General features: G+C 38.5%; 1 protein-coding gene across 1 annotated transcript in view; it reads left to right on the forward strand.

The window, feature by feature from the left end:
- Positions 1–536: 536 nt before the first annotated feature.
- LOC150078040 (small integral membrane protein 20) overlaps positions 537–16,976 on the forward strand; it is a 31,969-nt gene continuing 15,529 nt past the window's right edge. Inside the window, exon 1 of the mRNA XM_090384983.1 lies at positions 537–950. Within this exon, the coding sequence (XP_090241109.1) occupies positions 833–950 (118 nt within the window). The 5' untranslated portion in view covers positions 537–832. The remainder of the gene's footprint in view (positions 951–16,976) is intronic.

Here is a 16,976-nt window from a genome sequence, read left to right on the forward strand (position 1 = left end):
TTCCATGGGCACTGTTCTTCTGAATTGGCTTCTATAATTCCCGCTCTCTCTTTCAAAACAGTCCGAACACGTGCTGCCACCAGCCAACATCCATTTACTGTCCAACTTCAAACCCACAGAACCAACTTTTCATCTTCCTCATTTATTCATTCAACTGCCGTTTTCTGGAACAACCTTCCTTCAGACGTATTTCCTGAAAACTACAATCTACAGAAGTTCAAGTCCAATATCAACAAATATCTTCTTTCGTCTTCTCAACCTCCAACCCAAGCACGGTACTAAGTACTATAGGTTCTAATACCTCTCGTGTTTGGGGTTCTCATAAAAAAAAAAAAAAAAAAATCAAAATTTGAATACTATGAGGACGCTGGATATCATCATTCTTCTCTTTCTTGGTGATTCCTTTCTTCTTCTGACTTGTTTTCTGTCTCTCTTTCTCAGGGTAATTCAGAAATTGTTTCTTTTTTTTTTTTTTTTTTTTTTTGGCTGCTGCAGCCTAAGCCTCAGGCTTCCTTGCACCATGTGGCTAATAATAACAACATCATGAATCGTATCTGATTTATTTTCTGTACTCAAATGAAAAACTGACTGAGTTCAATGGAGCCTTTTAGACACTTTCGACTATGTCAATAGTTTTTAGTCCATTGAATATCCCACGTCTTGTTTGATTTACCATTGGATAAATCGTATTTAAATAGCCAAAGAAATATTTTATAATTGCTGTGGTTTTATTTGAAAAGTATGATATTTGGAGTCGGTTTCATTTTCCTTTTATTTAGCGATAGTTGATTACACAGTGTAGTTACTCTGTGGTTGACTCTTTGACCAGATTATGGCATATATATTAACTGGATGGCGATATGGGGCTTTCGTTGGAGGAATTGTAGGTCTAATAGGAGTTGCTGTGTATGCTGCTGTTATATATCCACTTTTAAATATAGAAGAATACAGTAAGTAGTCCTGCTGGGATTAGGATTAGAGTATAGTAGTTGTATACAGATTAAAAACCTGCATCAAGATGTATCTTTGATTCTTCCGGGTTTGTATTATTACATTTGGTGTGAGTCGATCGCGATGAAGATATAGACTGAATTATGTCTATCAGATTATGAATTTTGGGAAGATATTAGTATTGATAAAATGAAGGAAATCAGTAAGTAATCTTACTGCTGTTCTTTGCATTCTACTAACAGATCTGTGTCCTTCCTAAAATGAATTTTCCAAAACACTGTACGATACCAAATGTAGCCCAATCATTCCTTTTTATAATGTGATATTCACCTTTTTTTGCTCTGCTAGCACAGTTCCAGTATATCATTGACAAAACCTTGAGCTGTTCAATTAGCTTGTTTACACTGCCCAGAGAACTTCATATCAGATTGTACTCTTAGCCCACATTTTTTCCTTATCAAATACCTTGAGTTTTGTGCCACCCAAATGGTTTGTTATTGTAGAATTACTGTTACTCAATTGCAGTACCTTCATTTATGTTAAACCTCAATTTCCTGAAACTAGAACTAATGTCAAGGTCTAGTTTTTTTCTTGAACTGGCATATGCTGAATAATGTCATTAACCTTCTTGGCCAGCTTTGTATTATCATCAAACTTTAAATACTTTCATTAATAAATATTAAAAACAGAAAGGAAACCAAACCATATGGCATTCCTACTCACAACATTACCCATGAAGAGAAATAGTCATTTATAATTATAAATTCCTGTTTATACTTCAGGATGACCACAGGAGTTCACAAGGTAGCAAGAATATAAGAAACTGCACCATATTTTTAGTAGTCATGTAGGCTTGAACCATGGTCACTCAAAGCACACGTACTTATGCACCATTGTGCCTGACCACTCTGATATGGTGGCTGTGCTATATCCTGCCAGTTAACCATTCCTTTTATCCATAGTATTAGTAATGGCTAAATGATGCAAGGAGGCAAGCTTATAGAGCATCAGCGATTTAAAAAAAAAAATAAAAAAAATAGCAACCCACTGTACAGCCTGCAGGTCAGTAGCAGCATGTAATTTATAACTCATTGAATATAAGTAAACTGAGGAAAAGGACTTTTTTTTTTTTTTTTTTTTTATATTATTTCTTTTGTGAAAGCAGTCCCAGGCCAGAATATTGCAACCTTGCCTTGTTTATGTGAAGCTACTGCCAGGCCATATCAGAGAGTGGTGGGCCAGTTGGCATGGGCCTACAATTTTGAGGGGGGGCCTACCCCCCTGGTAGGTTAAACAAAATTAAGATGTGTTACTTAATATTGTTTTTTTTACTTCAGATCAGTTTTGTGGGACAATGAAAAAATATGAAAGTGGTGCAGTGAAGAGAAAGTGTACCAAATGGCAAGAAAAAGCTGTCAAAAAATCCAAATCAATTACTGACTTCATAATTAGACATCACCATCAATGTGAATCAGAGAATGACCACGCTGATCTTGATAACCAGGCTGTTAGACCAGGACCAGCTACAGATACAGAAAGTAAAACCCCCAAAGAAACACTGATGATAAACTGATAGAGCAAACAGTGAAATCACAATTGCCAACTGAAGCTGATAATAATGAAAGAGGGTCTCTGCAGCTGTAAAGCCTCCACATCACAAATCGACATCGGACTTACTGATAAGAGGAATACAATTGACACTGAATCATTTCTACAAGTTCAGGACTTTGAAGTACCAACTGATGTCCCCAAGGATAAGGATAATCACTCATTTCCAACTCTCCTTTTTACAGAAAATTGACAAATGGAGAGAAATATAAACGAGACTGGCTGTGTTTTTTTGTTTACCAAGGGGGATGCCTTTTCTAATGTGAGTGTATTAACCAGTCATCCAGGATGGAGTATTGAGAAAATTAAAGGATCACATTCCAAGTCATGAAAATTCTAACTTACACATTGCATGGAAAGAAGCAAGGAAGGCAGCAATGAGCGGTACTTCAACTTCAATTGACAGTTGTATTGTTGACCAGCTCAAGGTTGAAAGTAATAAATGGAAGAAAATTCTTCACTGCATTCTTGATATCCTATTTTTGTCAGAGAGGGGACTCGCTTTCCGTGGTTCTTCTGAACAAATTGACAATAGTCATAATGGAAATTTTTGGGGTATTGTTTAACTTCTGAGGAAATATGATTCAGTATTAGCTGAACATGTTCCATCTGTACAGAATGCGCAGGAGAATTTCTTTTTGATATTGCTTTTGAATTCAATTTTGCAAATATAAAGGCAGTGAAGATTAATTTTTTTAAAATAAGAATCGTATTTATAAATTAGCCTCATTGTAATGTTATAGATTATTAATTTGCTTATTTTGATGTACCTTTTTAACCACTTTTTAGAGTTTAAATATATTGAACATTAGCATTAGTAGAGGCATTTGATGCAAGAAAGCAAGCTTATGCAGCATCAGCCAAAAAAAAAAAATAAAAAATAACCACTTCCACTTCACCCCTCTGCTCGTTCGAAATACCTGCCCAGCTGAGCCTTAAACTTATTTAGGCTATCAACTTCCACGACAAGGGATGGAAGTTTATTCCACCAACCAACCACCCGTTGGCTAAAGACAAATTTCCGCACATCTATCCTACATCTGTCTTTCCTCAATTTGAATTTATGCCCTCTCAGGTGATTATTCTGAGCAAGAGGAAGAATCCCATCAGCATTGAGCATGCTCAAACCATTCAAGTCTTTGTACACCTCTATCAGATCACCTCGCTGGTGCCTAGTCTCCAGACACTGTAATTTGCAAAACTTAAGCCTTTCTTCGTAAGAGCACCCCTTTGTTCCATTCACTAATCTTGTTGCCCTTCTCTGTACTCGTTCCAGCAGCTCTAAATCCTTCTTGAAATGAGGCCTCCAGGCCTGTATACAGTACTCTAGGTGTGGCCTGACCATTGCCTTATACAAGGGAATAATCACCTCCTTATCCCTGCTAGAAAAATTCCTATATATATCATTGACAATACACCATGAGCTACTCTTGCAGCCCGTCTGCACTGCTCAGAGAACTTCATATCTGCCTGCACAACCACCCCCAGGTCCCTTTCATTCTCTACCACTGTCAGTGTAGTACCACAGAGTTGATACGTTGCTCTGGGGTTGCTGTTTCCCATATGTAGTACTTTACATTTGTCAATGTTAAACTTCATTTGCCACCTCTCAGCCCATCTGCTCAACCTTTCCAGATCCTGTTGCAGCAGCATAGTGTCAGTAATGCCCTTGACAACCCTGCCAACCTTCGTATTGTCTGCAAACTTGGACATTAAGCTTGATATACCATCATCAATATCATTTATAAATACAGAGAACAATAAAGGACTCAATACTGAACCCTGAGGGACTCCACTAATAACATTAGTCCACGATGAGCAGTGTCCATTGATTACCACTCTCTGTCTTCTCCCCCTCAACCACCCCTTTATCCATAGTAGCATTTTGCCTCCAATGCCACACTGCTCCAATTTGTGCAGCAGTCTTCCACGTGCAACAGTATCAAAAGCCTTTCTAAGATCCAAGTATATAATATCAAAGTTATTCCCTGCATCCAGTTCTTTTGTGACTGCATCATAGTATCCAATCAAATTGGTCAGGCAAGACTTCCCCTTAACAAAACCATGCTGTGTCCGAGCTATAACTGAAGTCTTGTCTAGATGATCCTGCAGTGCTTCTTTAACCAGTGCCTCCATTAATTTTCCGGGAACAGAAGTTAAACTCACAGGTCTATAATTACTTGTGTCAGCCTTTGATCCTCCCTTGTGAATTGGGGTCACATTTGCACATCTCCACTCCATGGGTACCTCCCCTGAGTCCAAAGAAGCTCTCATAATTATGGCTAAGGGTTTGCTTACTTCCTTTGCTGCCTCCTTTAATAAAACTGGATAGATCCCATCCACCCCAGGTGCCTTTCTTGTGTTTATCTTCAACAATTTCTCCTCCACTTTACTCTCAGTTATTACAAGATTCTCTAGCTTACTGCTAGAGTTGAATACACCTCTGGCATTCCCCTCGCAGAATAACTCCTCATGTGTGAATGTCGATGCAAAATATTCATTTAGTTTGTTAGCTACCTGAGCAGGGTCATCAACAGTTGACCCATCGATATCAAGTGGACCAATCTGATTCATCCCCTTCCTTCTAGAGTTTACATAAGAACTCTAGAAGAAAAACAGCAAAGAACTCTTTGCTGTTTTTCTTCGCATCCCTTGCCAAGGATCTCTCGTAATCTGCCTTCGCCTGCCTAACCTCCTTTGTAACTTGGTTACAGATCAACTTGTATCTATCATAGGCTTCTGTGTCATGTGTTAATTTGTATGTATCCCATGCATTTTTCTTCTCTGCCATATGCCTCATTAGTTCGTCTGACATCCATTTAGGCCTAAACCTTGAACAATATTTCTTAGTTGGTATGTAAAGCCTAGTAGCTTGCAAGATAAGTTCTTTGAATGCTTCCCATTTTGAATTTGCTGTTGGTAACATCATCAGTTGATCCCACTGTATAGAATTTGAATACTGTCTCAGTCCATCGTAGTCGCCTTTACGAAAGCAATATCCCTTTCCTTTACCCCTAATGGTAGTTACCTCTTTGAGTAACTCCCACTTCAGAACACTGTGATCACTGCCACCTAGTGATTCATTTATCTGCAGATTCTTAATGCATGAAGAATCACTACTGATAATCAAATCAAGAGTATTACTCCCTCTAGTTGCCTCCCGAACATGCTAATGTAGAAAACAATCATCCAATAAATCCACAAAAGCCTTGCTAGTGTGTGAGTGACCAGCCCCCAAATTCCAGTCAATATCTGTGAAATTAAAATCTCCCATTATAAGACTCTCTGATTTACTGGCCCACTCTATTTCTCTGTACAGTTTCTTATTATACTCATCAGAGTCATTAGGCCTATAGCACACTCCTACTCTCAATTTTGTTCTCCCAATGCTTATGTCACACCACACTGACTCGACACTGCACTGTCCAGCGATGTCGACTGGCTTCACTTTCTTGGATTTTGTGTTTCTTAACTAATAGCATAACCCCTCCTCCCTTCCTATCCTTTCTGTAGACATTGTACTCCCCAAATTCCAGTTCTGCATTCCTTATATCTGTGTGACACCACGTCTCTGTAATCCCAACAATATCTGCCTTTGATGTTTTGAGCAATAACTCAAATTCATCAAATTTATTTACTAAACTCCTAGCATTGGTGTACACGCAAGTACACATGCACCTGCTCTTCCTCTTAGCCACCCTAACACAACCCATGTGTTTACTTGTACCCCCATGATTTCCAGCAGTCTCTGAAATATCCTGCATCTTATTTTCCAGGCTGCTGCTCATTCCAATAGAAGCAGTGCAAGAATCACTTTCACCTCTGCCAATGGCTACTGTTAATCTATTAGTCCTTGTATCCCCCCAAACTAGCAGTTTTCCGACCCACCAAACACTGCCTCGATAGCATCAGCAAGTATTCTTACACCCTTTCTCTTTAAGTGTATCCCATCCCTGTAGAAGCAGTCTCTCCTGTTAACAAGTACAGACCAGGCTGAAAAAAATTCCACCCCTTGAGCCCTGCACAATCTTTCCAGGGCCGAATTGATCGACAGGGCTCTCATCATATACTCCCTCCTATCGTGTCTGGGCAGAATTGTAGACACTTTCAAATTCAACCCTAATTCACGGCTTTTTTTTATCAGTGACCTGTACTTGTTTAGTAATTCCGCCGGTCTCCTACTCTTAATATCATTAGTGCCAACGTGTACAACTATATCACCTTTTGTGCCCTTAAAAGATGATATCCGCTCTACAACGTCATCAACCTTTGCCCCTGGCAGACATACCCTGGTCCTGTTCCACCTATCCTTTTTACAAAGCGTGTTTCCTGTTTCCCTGACAATAGAGTCACCAACAACTACTAGTTCCTTTGGGACCAGCGCATTCTGCTTTTGGGGTTGCCGCTGTGTTGCGCAATGACCAAGTGCAAGCTCTGGCATTGGTGTGGGCAGCTGAGAGCTTGATGGGCCCTCACTTGTAATCCTTCGAGGGCATCCACTCTGTCCTTCAAGCTCTCATATAGGCCCAAAACAACGCTGAGTTGTCGCCTGATTTCCTTACACTCCTTGCATCGCACACATACAAAAATTGAGGTGCATTATAAATAATATTTTTATAAGTACGGCATTGGGGCTTCATGTTAATAAAAATAGAAGGCCTTTTCATGGTCTTTGCACAGGGGCTCAAAAATTTTACTACACCACTGTGTCTGACCACTGCACTTAAAAAAATACTTTGAAAGAAATAAAATAGGAAATTCAACTGCAGACACCCCATTTTCTAAAGGAAGAAGCCAAGGAATAACAGTAGAGAAAGAATGAGTGTAATGTTTTGATAACCCTTTAACCCAGCAAGTTGAACAGCTGTAACCTCCTACACTACAACAAATAGTAAGCAAGCAAATACCTATTCAGAGAAACACCTGTACCAATGGAAAATGCATGGACATATACACAAATACAATTAGTATGTATTAATAGTAGCAAATGATGCAAGCCAAAAAATAAATAAAAATTACAGTACTTACAAAACGTATAGTGAGGATAAAGTATGTAATACTGCTTTAAACTTCACATAGTAAAAGCAACTGTTTAATTACTAAAATATACATTGACAATATAAGAATTTATAAGAAAGAAAAACCAAAAAAGTTAATATTTTCTTTCTTATAGTGGAATAAATTAAATGGGATTTCTTTCTTATAGTTGGAATAAATTTTTCTTTCTTATAGTAGGGGTAGTTTGAATAAATTTTCAGTTTTGAAATATAATGAAGTAACGACTGGAAAAGTGTAACAGGCAGCAAAGTTGCTTTAACCAAACAAAGATGCAGGATGAAATAAATTGTGAAATATGGATTGTGAGAACACATGCTAACCTGAAAAACACAATGCCAGAACAAATTAGAAAAGACTAATCAGACCTGAGAAAGAAAGTAGACAAATATAGTAAAGTGTAATTAAGCTTGGCATTATATCCCATTTAGCAGTTTGCCTATTGCCTATTTTGCCTATAGATGCTAAGAAATTTTAAAAGATATTAGCCATTTAGGCTGAACCATAGATAATGGTCTTTGTCTCTAAGTGCAACATAAGACCAAGCTTAATCAATCCTTCCATCTTGCACAGATATTGCATGGAGAATAAATTTAAATTGAGGAAGGTTGGTTGCAGGATAGATATGTGGAAATTTGCACTTAGAGACTATAGCCAGCGAGTAGTTGATTGTTGAAACAACTTTTGGCGAAGGTAAAGAAAGCCAACACGAGAATGACGAGAATAATTAGCATTAGTAGAGGCATATGATGCAAGAAAGCAAGCTTATGCAGCATCAGCCAAAAAAAAAACACTCCCATTTCACTCCTCCGTTCGTTCGAAATACCTGTCCAGCTGAGCCTTAAATTTATTTAGGCTATCAACTTCCCCAACAAGGGATGGAGGTCTGTTCCTCCAACCAACCAACCAACTACCCGCTGGCTGAAGGCAAATTTCCGCACATCTATCCTACATCTGTCTTTCCTCAATTTGAATTTATGCCCTCTCAGGTGATTATTCTGAGAAAGAGGAAGAATCCCATCGGCATTGAGCATATTCAAACCATTCAAGTTTTTATACACCTCTATCAGATCACCTCGCCAGTGCCTAGTCTCCAGACACTGTAATTTGCAAAACTTAAGCTTTTCTTCGTAAGAGCAACCCTTTGTTCCATTCACTAATCTTGTTGCCCTTCTCTGTACTCGTTCCAGCAGCTCTACATCCTTCTTGAAATGAGGCCTCCAGACCTGTATACAGTACTAAAGGTGTGGCCTGACCATTGCGTTATACAAGGGAATAATCACCTCCTTATCCCTGCTAGAAAAATTCCTGTATATCATTGACAAAGACACCATGAGCTACTCTTGCAGACCGTCTGCACTACTCAGAAAACTTCATATCTGCCTGCACAATTACCCCCAGGTTCTTTTCATTCTCTACCACTGTCAGTGTAGTACTACAGAGTTGATACATTGCTCTGGGGTTACTGTTTCCCATATGTAGTACTTTACATTTGTCAATGTTAAACTTCATTTGCCACCTCTCAGCCCATCTGCTCAACCTTTCCAGATCCTGTTGCAGCAGCATAGCATCAGTACTGTCCTTAACAACCCTGCCAAACTTTGTATCATCTGCAGACTTGGACATTAAGCTTGATATACCATCATCAATATCATTTATAAATACAGAAAACAACAATGGACCCAACACTGAACCCTGAGGAACTCCACTAATAACATTAGTCCACGATGAGCAGTGTCCATTGATTACCACTCTCTGTCTTCTCCCCCTCAACCATCCCTTTATCCATAGCAGCAATTTGCCTCCAATGCCACACTGCTCCAAATTGTGCAGCAGTCTTCCATGTGCAACAGTATCAAAAGCCTTTCTAAGATCCAAATATATAATATCAAAGTTATTCCCTGCATCCAGTTCTTTTGTGACTGCATCATAGTATCCAATCAAATTGGCCAGGCATCCCTGATTCACAAAGAGGGGTCAAAAGATGACATGATTAATTACAGACTTGTTAGCTTAACTTCTGTTCCAAGGAAAATAATGGAGTCACATTAATGAATATCACATCACATTATTTTGGCAAAAAAATCGATTCCAGTCATCGAACCCCCCCCCCCATATTCACTGAATTTGGCTCCACAGATTACTTTTTGTTTCCCAAAATCAAAACAGCTATGAAAGGAACGTGATACGGGACAATAGAGGACATCCAGGCTCCTGTGACTGACCAGCTGAAAGCAGTACTAGAAGAGGAGTTCCAGAAGTGTTTTCAAAACTTGTATAACAGATGTAAAGTGTGTATGCATCAGAGGTGATTACTTCAAAAATATATAACCTTACTTTGCTCTTAGTGTTATTCTTTTTTTTTTGTAGTCGGTTCAGTCTCGTTATTTAATTGGCACACTGTATATTAGGCTCGAACGGTATGTCCTTGGAATCTTTATTGACTTTGAGAGAGCTTTTGACTCCAATGGAACAGCGTTCTTATGCTGTTGTGACCTGCAGGCTGTTCAACTGAGATATTTAGGGTGGTAAAAGACTACTTCATGCATTGCACAGTGACTGTTAAGTTGTCGGTTGGTTCCATTGAATGAGAGGGGATGCCCACAAGGATTGGTTTTTGGACCACTAATGTGGTACCTAGTTTTGGAGGATTGGTTGCATAGGGACTTCGCGAGATGGTAGCGTAAGCTGATTATCTTGTGCTGCTTATTGAAGGAAATTCGTGGATGCAACTAGAAACCAGGTCACAGCAGGTTTTGCTTGAACTTAACTGGTTACATAAACTGACTGTATCAGGAACTAAAACAAGGACAATCTTCTTCAAGGGTCATTTTTCAGGTAGAAGACCCCCAGTTGTGAGAATGATTGGGTAGAGCCTAAAATTGGCAAGGCAGTTAAAATATCTATGCATTATGCTTGATGGATCTTTGACTTTCAACGCGCATGTTTACTTATCTATCAGAAAAGGTGAGGAAATTTATTGGGATGATTACTCAAATCACTAGAGTTGGCTGGGGAATAAAAGATAAGGCACTGAACTTGCTATATGAAGGTGTATTTATCCCCGTGGTAACGTATGGTGCACCAATTTGGTTTGAGCATGTAAGTGGAAAAGTATTTACTAGAAAGTTCAGTTCCATTCAAAGAATAATGCTCTTTAGGATGTGCTTGGCATCCTATTGATTTGCATTTGGTGTATTGTGCATTGGTTTACTTCACCTGCTGTGGCCTTTTATGTTCTTTTCTAAATATAGGGGGTGGACATCTTGGCAGACCCCAGGAAGGAAAAGGCAAGAATCTGGAACGTTCTGGTAAAAATATGGCAGGAGCGTTGGAGTGGTGTTTGTGATAAAGGGCAGATTACACAAAAATTTTTCCCAGATATAAGAAATGCAGCCTTGATAAAATTCAAATGGTTCACACCAAACTTACAAGCTGTTCTTATTGACCGGTCATGGTTCGATTAATGCAAAGTTGCATGATTTAGGAATCACTGAAAGATCTAGTTGCTATTGTGGCAAAAAGGAATCATGGGAACACATGTACAACTGTGAGGAGTACAGCGATCTATGAATTGAATTGGTATCTAGGGTGAGTAATCTCAATCTTATGGCAGAAGGCTGCGAGATGATTCTAGTTGATAAACAGGAGAGCTTGGCTTTCCAAGCCTTTGCAACGCCTATATTTCTTAGGTGGAAGACTCTTCTGCATCTAGAAGCCTTGGATTGGTAATGCGGTATGGTGTAGTCCTGAATTACCTAAAGTTCTGTGGAATTGTTCTGAAAGGCTTTGCTTTGGTGGTGGAGGCATGAGTCTGCTATATCCACTGCAACTCCACCTCCTTGTGCTGGCATTTCTGTTCTTGGTAGCTCCTTGTGCGGCTGGCTTTCCAACAAAGATGTAGCATCTTTGTGATGCAGTTTGGACTTGGTCTGAAGTTTAATTATATGTATATTTATTTTTTATGTCATTTGATTATTCTCAGTTTTTTTCTTATGTATCTGTTTTGGTTGTGGCAGTTTTTTCCTCCCTGTACTTGGGCAAACAGGAGAGGGAGTATATTAGAGATAAGGTATCTAGGGTGAGTAATTTAGTATAATTTAGAGTACTGCTAAATTATGTGTAACTGACAGCGGAGTTGCCATAGGTTGGCTGGGGCTGCTTTAATTAATAAATAATAAATATCCAAAAAAATATCAGTGAACAGAATGAGAGTGAATTTTTGAATGTAAAAGATAAGTTACAAATTATAGAAACATACGACAAATTAAACTTAAGCAATATGTCTCAAAGGGAAGCAGCAGTAAAATTTGGAGCCTCAGTCATCCTTATAAAAATTATTAAAACCACGTCATACATTAAACACTAATGTGATTATTGAAACCAGAAAAAGGAAGTGTGAAAGGAAATGCCAAACAGTAGATGAAATTGTTTGTTTGGTTCAAACACGCCATCTCATTTAATGCACCAATAAATCGTAGCATTCTTCTTCAAAAAGCCTGATTTTGCTGAAAAACTACAAGAAGAGTTTAAGGCGACGGATGGATGTCTAACAAGATGGAAGAAGAGGTATGATACTGTTTACAAAAAACTTCACAAAGAAAAACAGGATTCTGATGGTTCTGCAACTGACAACTGGCAAATTGTGCTAAGTGCTTATAATCCTACATATGTTTTAATACAGATGAAACAGGGTTGTACTACAGACCGTTGCATGATTTTTAAAAATTCCTCTGCATCTGCAGGAAAGAAGATCAAAGACAGGATTACAGTTCTTTTAACATGCAACATCGCGGGAACAATTAAGATGAAGCCGTTAGTTGTAGGCAAGAGTAAATCGCCTAGATGTTTTAAAGGAGTAAAACAGCTGCCTGTTGAATATGCCAATAATGCCAGTGCTTGGATGACAGCTTCTTTATTTGAAGATTATTTATTAAATGGGATTTGCAATTGGATAAGAAAAACAAAAAAAAAATTGCATTGGTTTTGGACAACTGCCCAGCTCATCTGAAGCTGATGTTCAAAAACATTGAATTAGTTTTTCTACCTTTGAATACCATATCATTGATTCAACCTCTCGACCAGGGAATAATAAAAACCTTTAAGATCTTTTATAGATTGGATAGATGATGGTTTGGGAATATCATCCGATATTGCAAAGCAGATAACTGTTCTAGATGCACTTCATATGACAATGAGTGCCTGGAATGAAGTTTCCAAAAGCTGCATTAGCAACTGTTACAAAAAATGTGGATTAATTATTCATGATGGTCAACTAAGTCACGATACTGATTACGTTGGAAAGCTTGAAGATACGGGTGAACAGAAGTTTAATGATTGGTGGACACAGATGGTGATTTACAAGTGTGATAGACTACAGCTTTAACAGATAAAGAAATTTCCCAATCTGTTACTGATAATTTCACCAAGGAAGAGGAAAATGAAGACTAATCCGAATGAATTCCAGTTACAAAGCAGCAAACTTGTTGGGCTATAGCCGTCCTGAGGAGACTGTTGGAAGAAACTTGTGCAAGTTTCTTCCATTCCAAAAAATGCAAGTGATCCTGATTATAGACTGTTATACATTATTGAAAAATCTATAAATAGATTTTGCAGTGATAATTTAAAACAATCTAAGATAAGTGACTATTTTAAATTATAATCATATTACTAAGTGTTATATTTAATTAATATGTATATTAATTAAGCTATTTACATAAGTATAAATTTATTTTAGTGACAAATGGGCCTGGAGTACTGGGGTCCATAGTTTAATGATTTTTTCAAATAGATATTTACAGTATACCCAGTATAAAATAAAATATAAGTATAAATTCAGTAGCTTTCGGAACACGCGTCCCTTTATCAACTGACAAATTTGAATACATTACAAGCAAAGTGTGGCACGTTACGCATGCGTCATTGTTGTAGCACGGACGTGTGCTGCCTTACGCCAGTGATCATCCATCAATAAAACGGTTGTCTCTAGGATGGGATGTATACACATGCCTTTCTGGCGATTTAATGCCTTAGGGTTGTTTATTATGTTTAGTGACTCTAGCCATAGGCGGTGGCGAAAGTGTCACGCGTGGTCCACTATCTCAAAGTCGCGCTTGGGGTCAAGATCGTGGTTGGTAGCCCAAAAATGTTCTGCAAGCGCGGACTGGTCAGTTTCGGCAAGCCGGATTGCTCTGTCGTGTTCCGTGAGGCGATCCTGGAGACGTCTCGATGTCGCACTTACGTAGCAACTGTTACAGGCCCTACAGGTGATACGGTACACTACATTGCTGCGTAAGACAGGTGTGACAGGGGTCTTCACACTGGAGACAAGCGAACGTAGGTTCCTACCTGGTAATTGCACACATTTGATGTTGTAACTTCTCAGGATCTTCGAGATACGTCCTGACACTCCTGGATAGTACGGAATGTAGGCGGATGATATGCCGACTTGCTTCGGAGGTCTTGGGTTGGAAGTAAGTTCTTGTGCCTGTAACAAGCATCTGTTTAGTACATGGGATGGATAACCGCATCTGGTTAGGTCCGCCTTCACACGGGAGATCTCGTTACGTCTAATTGTGTCGGTGCTGGAATGGCTCCAGGCCCTGGAGAACAGGGTGCGGGCAGTGCTATTGAGATGGCTTGGAGCGTGGCCGGACCCGTAGTTGGTGAATTGACCGCACCACATGGGTTTGCGGTATACTGAGGTCTCTAGATGTGGGCCTACGCGATGCACTAGCACGTCCAGAAACGGGAGCGAACCGTCCACCTCTGATTCTACGGTAAACTTGATGAAATTGGATAGAGAGTTGAGGTATTCTAGTAGTACCGTTTCAGAACCACGTGGTATTATGGTAAAAATATCGTCGACGTATCTACACCACGTTGTAATAGGTGTAGGTGGGTTCTGGTGTATCTGCTTCTCCAGATCTTCCATGGCGATGTTAGCTACTACGGAACCGAAAGCTACTGAATTTATACTTATATTTTATTTTATACTGGGTATACTGTAAATATCTATTTGAAAAAATCATTATTTTTATTTTACTAACCTGCGGATAATATTTTTTCGATTTTCACTTATCGTTTAATTGGTAATAATAAAGTGTAAATTTGTGCTTTATATCTTTGGCTTGTGGAAAATATTCGTCAATTTCTGCTTATTAGAATCAAAATTGAATTTGCAAACATGATCACTATAACTGGCACTTACTGTATATGCTTGGTGTGTATGTGTGCGTGGGCAAATGCACCTAAAATTTTAAACATTTTTTTATTATTTTTAATTTGCAATATTTTTTTTTCTTTCTTATTTTTTAGCATCCTAGGCTGAAGCATTGATTTTTTGTTATAGTATCTAGCCCTGCCTCTAATCAAAAAAGGCAAACATCATTACAAATTTTTACCAACAGCTCAATGGAGTTGAGGGTAAAAGGGGTAATTATCCCCCCATACAAGACTGCGATTTTTTTTTTATTATTTAATTTTTGTGTATTGAAATATAATCCTTATTATTAAATGAGTGAAGTTTAATGATAAGGCTGGTGTACCTATGTTCAGATTGGTTATCCAGTTTATTTTTATTATTTTTGTTTGATATAGTGATTTTTTTCAGACAATGAACCTTGGGCAGTTAGTTGATAATCAATGAAATTCTCTCATATTTTTCCCTCAGTATCATACATTATGATTCAACAACCTTGCTTTCAGCTCATATGATATTGTTAGTTCACTTTCCAGACTTATTTTGATATTTCTCATTGTTCTTTTTTAATTTCTCTTCAATGAATAGATCATCAACTGCCAATACATTTCTTTTGTAATTCTCTCACTGAACCTGCTTCACTGCTGAAGGCCAGTATTGATGTAAAGAAATACAAAAAATGGGAAGCCTGTATGTGGAATTTAGATTTCTTTACGTAAAAATGCAAGATGTCATCCCTGTTTATTGGTAAAAATTGTCTTTCCCTGTTTGCGTTTCTTGAATGTGAATTTTTTGCCACCACATTGATTACTCCACTAGCTTACTAGCCTCATTTGCTCCCTGTCCAAATGTCATTCAGAGAATATTGTCTTCCCAGTGTCACATCTAATATCATTCTGCCATCCATTGGAGAAAATAAAAAGAAGTTATGACCTAAAATAATTTTTGACGAGCTTATCTTCATGGAGGAAAATAAGTTCACTAACATATGACAACCTGCTGTCTTTCTTAGGTACTACATTATTACAAACAGACAGCCTCCATAGCCGAGTGGTCAGGAGCGGGAGTGCAGTAGCACACGCTCTTTGAATAGACCGGGGTTCAAGCCCCTGACTGCTGAATACGGTCGATCTGCCAACCCGCAATGGACCAGCGTGGCAGATTATGGTCCATTTCCCTCAGCATGAATTGTTGAGGAGGCTTCCATCCTGAAGTGGGTTGATAATGGCTGCACTTTACCTTTTTTATATACATTAGTTGCTACTTTTATGAAACTGACCTGGAATTATTTGTAGATGATTGTTATCTTTAAGTTACTCTGAATCAAAAGAAATTGATTAATTGATTTCTTTGCCAACATATGGTTCTAACCTATCTATATGCTTAGTGGCCACTTCATCAGGTACGCCTAACCTTTTCACAAAATGGGGTACTCCTTAAGTGAGAAAACATAGTGATTATCAAAGAACATTGCTCTTCTTGGACTGATGTTGTTAGTATATTCCTCCAGTGCTGGATCTATTCTTATTTCACTATTTATAAATGGTATTGTTGAAAGAATATCGGGCTTAATGTCTAAGTATGCTGATGATACAAATGTTGGCAGATCAGTTAATGTTAATAATAAAGGTATGGTACTGTAACAAGATCTAGGAAATTTAGACAGATGGGCTGAGAAGTGACAATTGAAGTTTAACATTGACAAATTCAAGGTACTAAATATCAGTAGCAGAAATCCCAGAATAACATACCACCTGTGTGTTACTACACACAGGATAGTGGAGAATGAAAAAACTTGTGTGTAATTTGCAGTCACACACGAAGTTTCCTGAGCTGTGCAGATGGGCTTGCAAGGACAGTTTGTAGGGTTTTGAGGACAATTCTCCAATGCATCAAAGTCTAAAAAAAATGTGCGAAATGTGAAATGTTTGCAGACCTGTATAGAACAGGACACAATCTAGCCAAAGAGGATGTCTTTGTGTGTTTGTACTAGGTGAGAGACTGTGAAGAAATTAATCACCAACTGATGGGCGTCTGTTCTGATGGGTGTCTATGAGAGTTTGAAGTGTAGGGTAGATGCCCTAGAAGAAATTAATATGAGGAGCCCACCAAGCTCTCAACTACCCAACTCAACGCCTGAGCTCACTCCTGTGCATCAGGC

This window comes from Mastigoproctus giganteus, chromosome 11 (genome assembly GCF_048544385.1).
Source record: "Mastigoproctus giganteus isolate SK-2022 chromosome 11, ASM4854438v1, whole genome shotgun sequence".
Lineage (NCBI taxonomy): Eukaryota > Metazoa > Arthropoda > Arachnida > Uropygi > Thelyphonidae > Mastigoproctus > Mastigoproctus giganteus.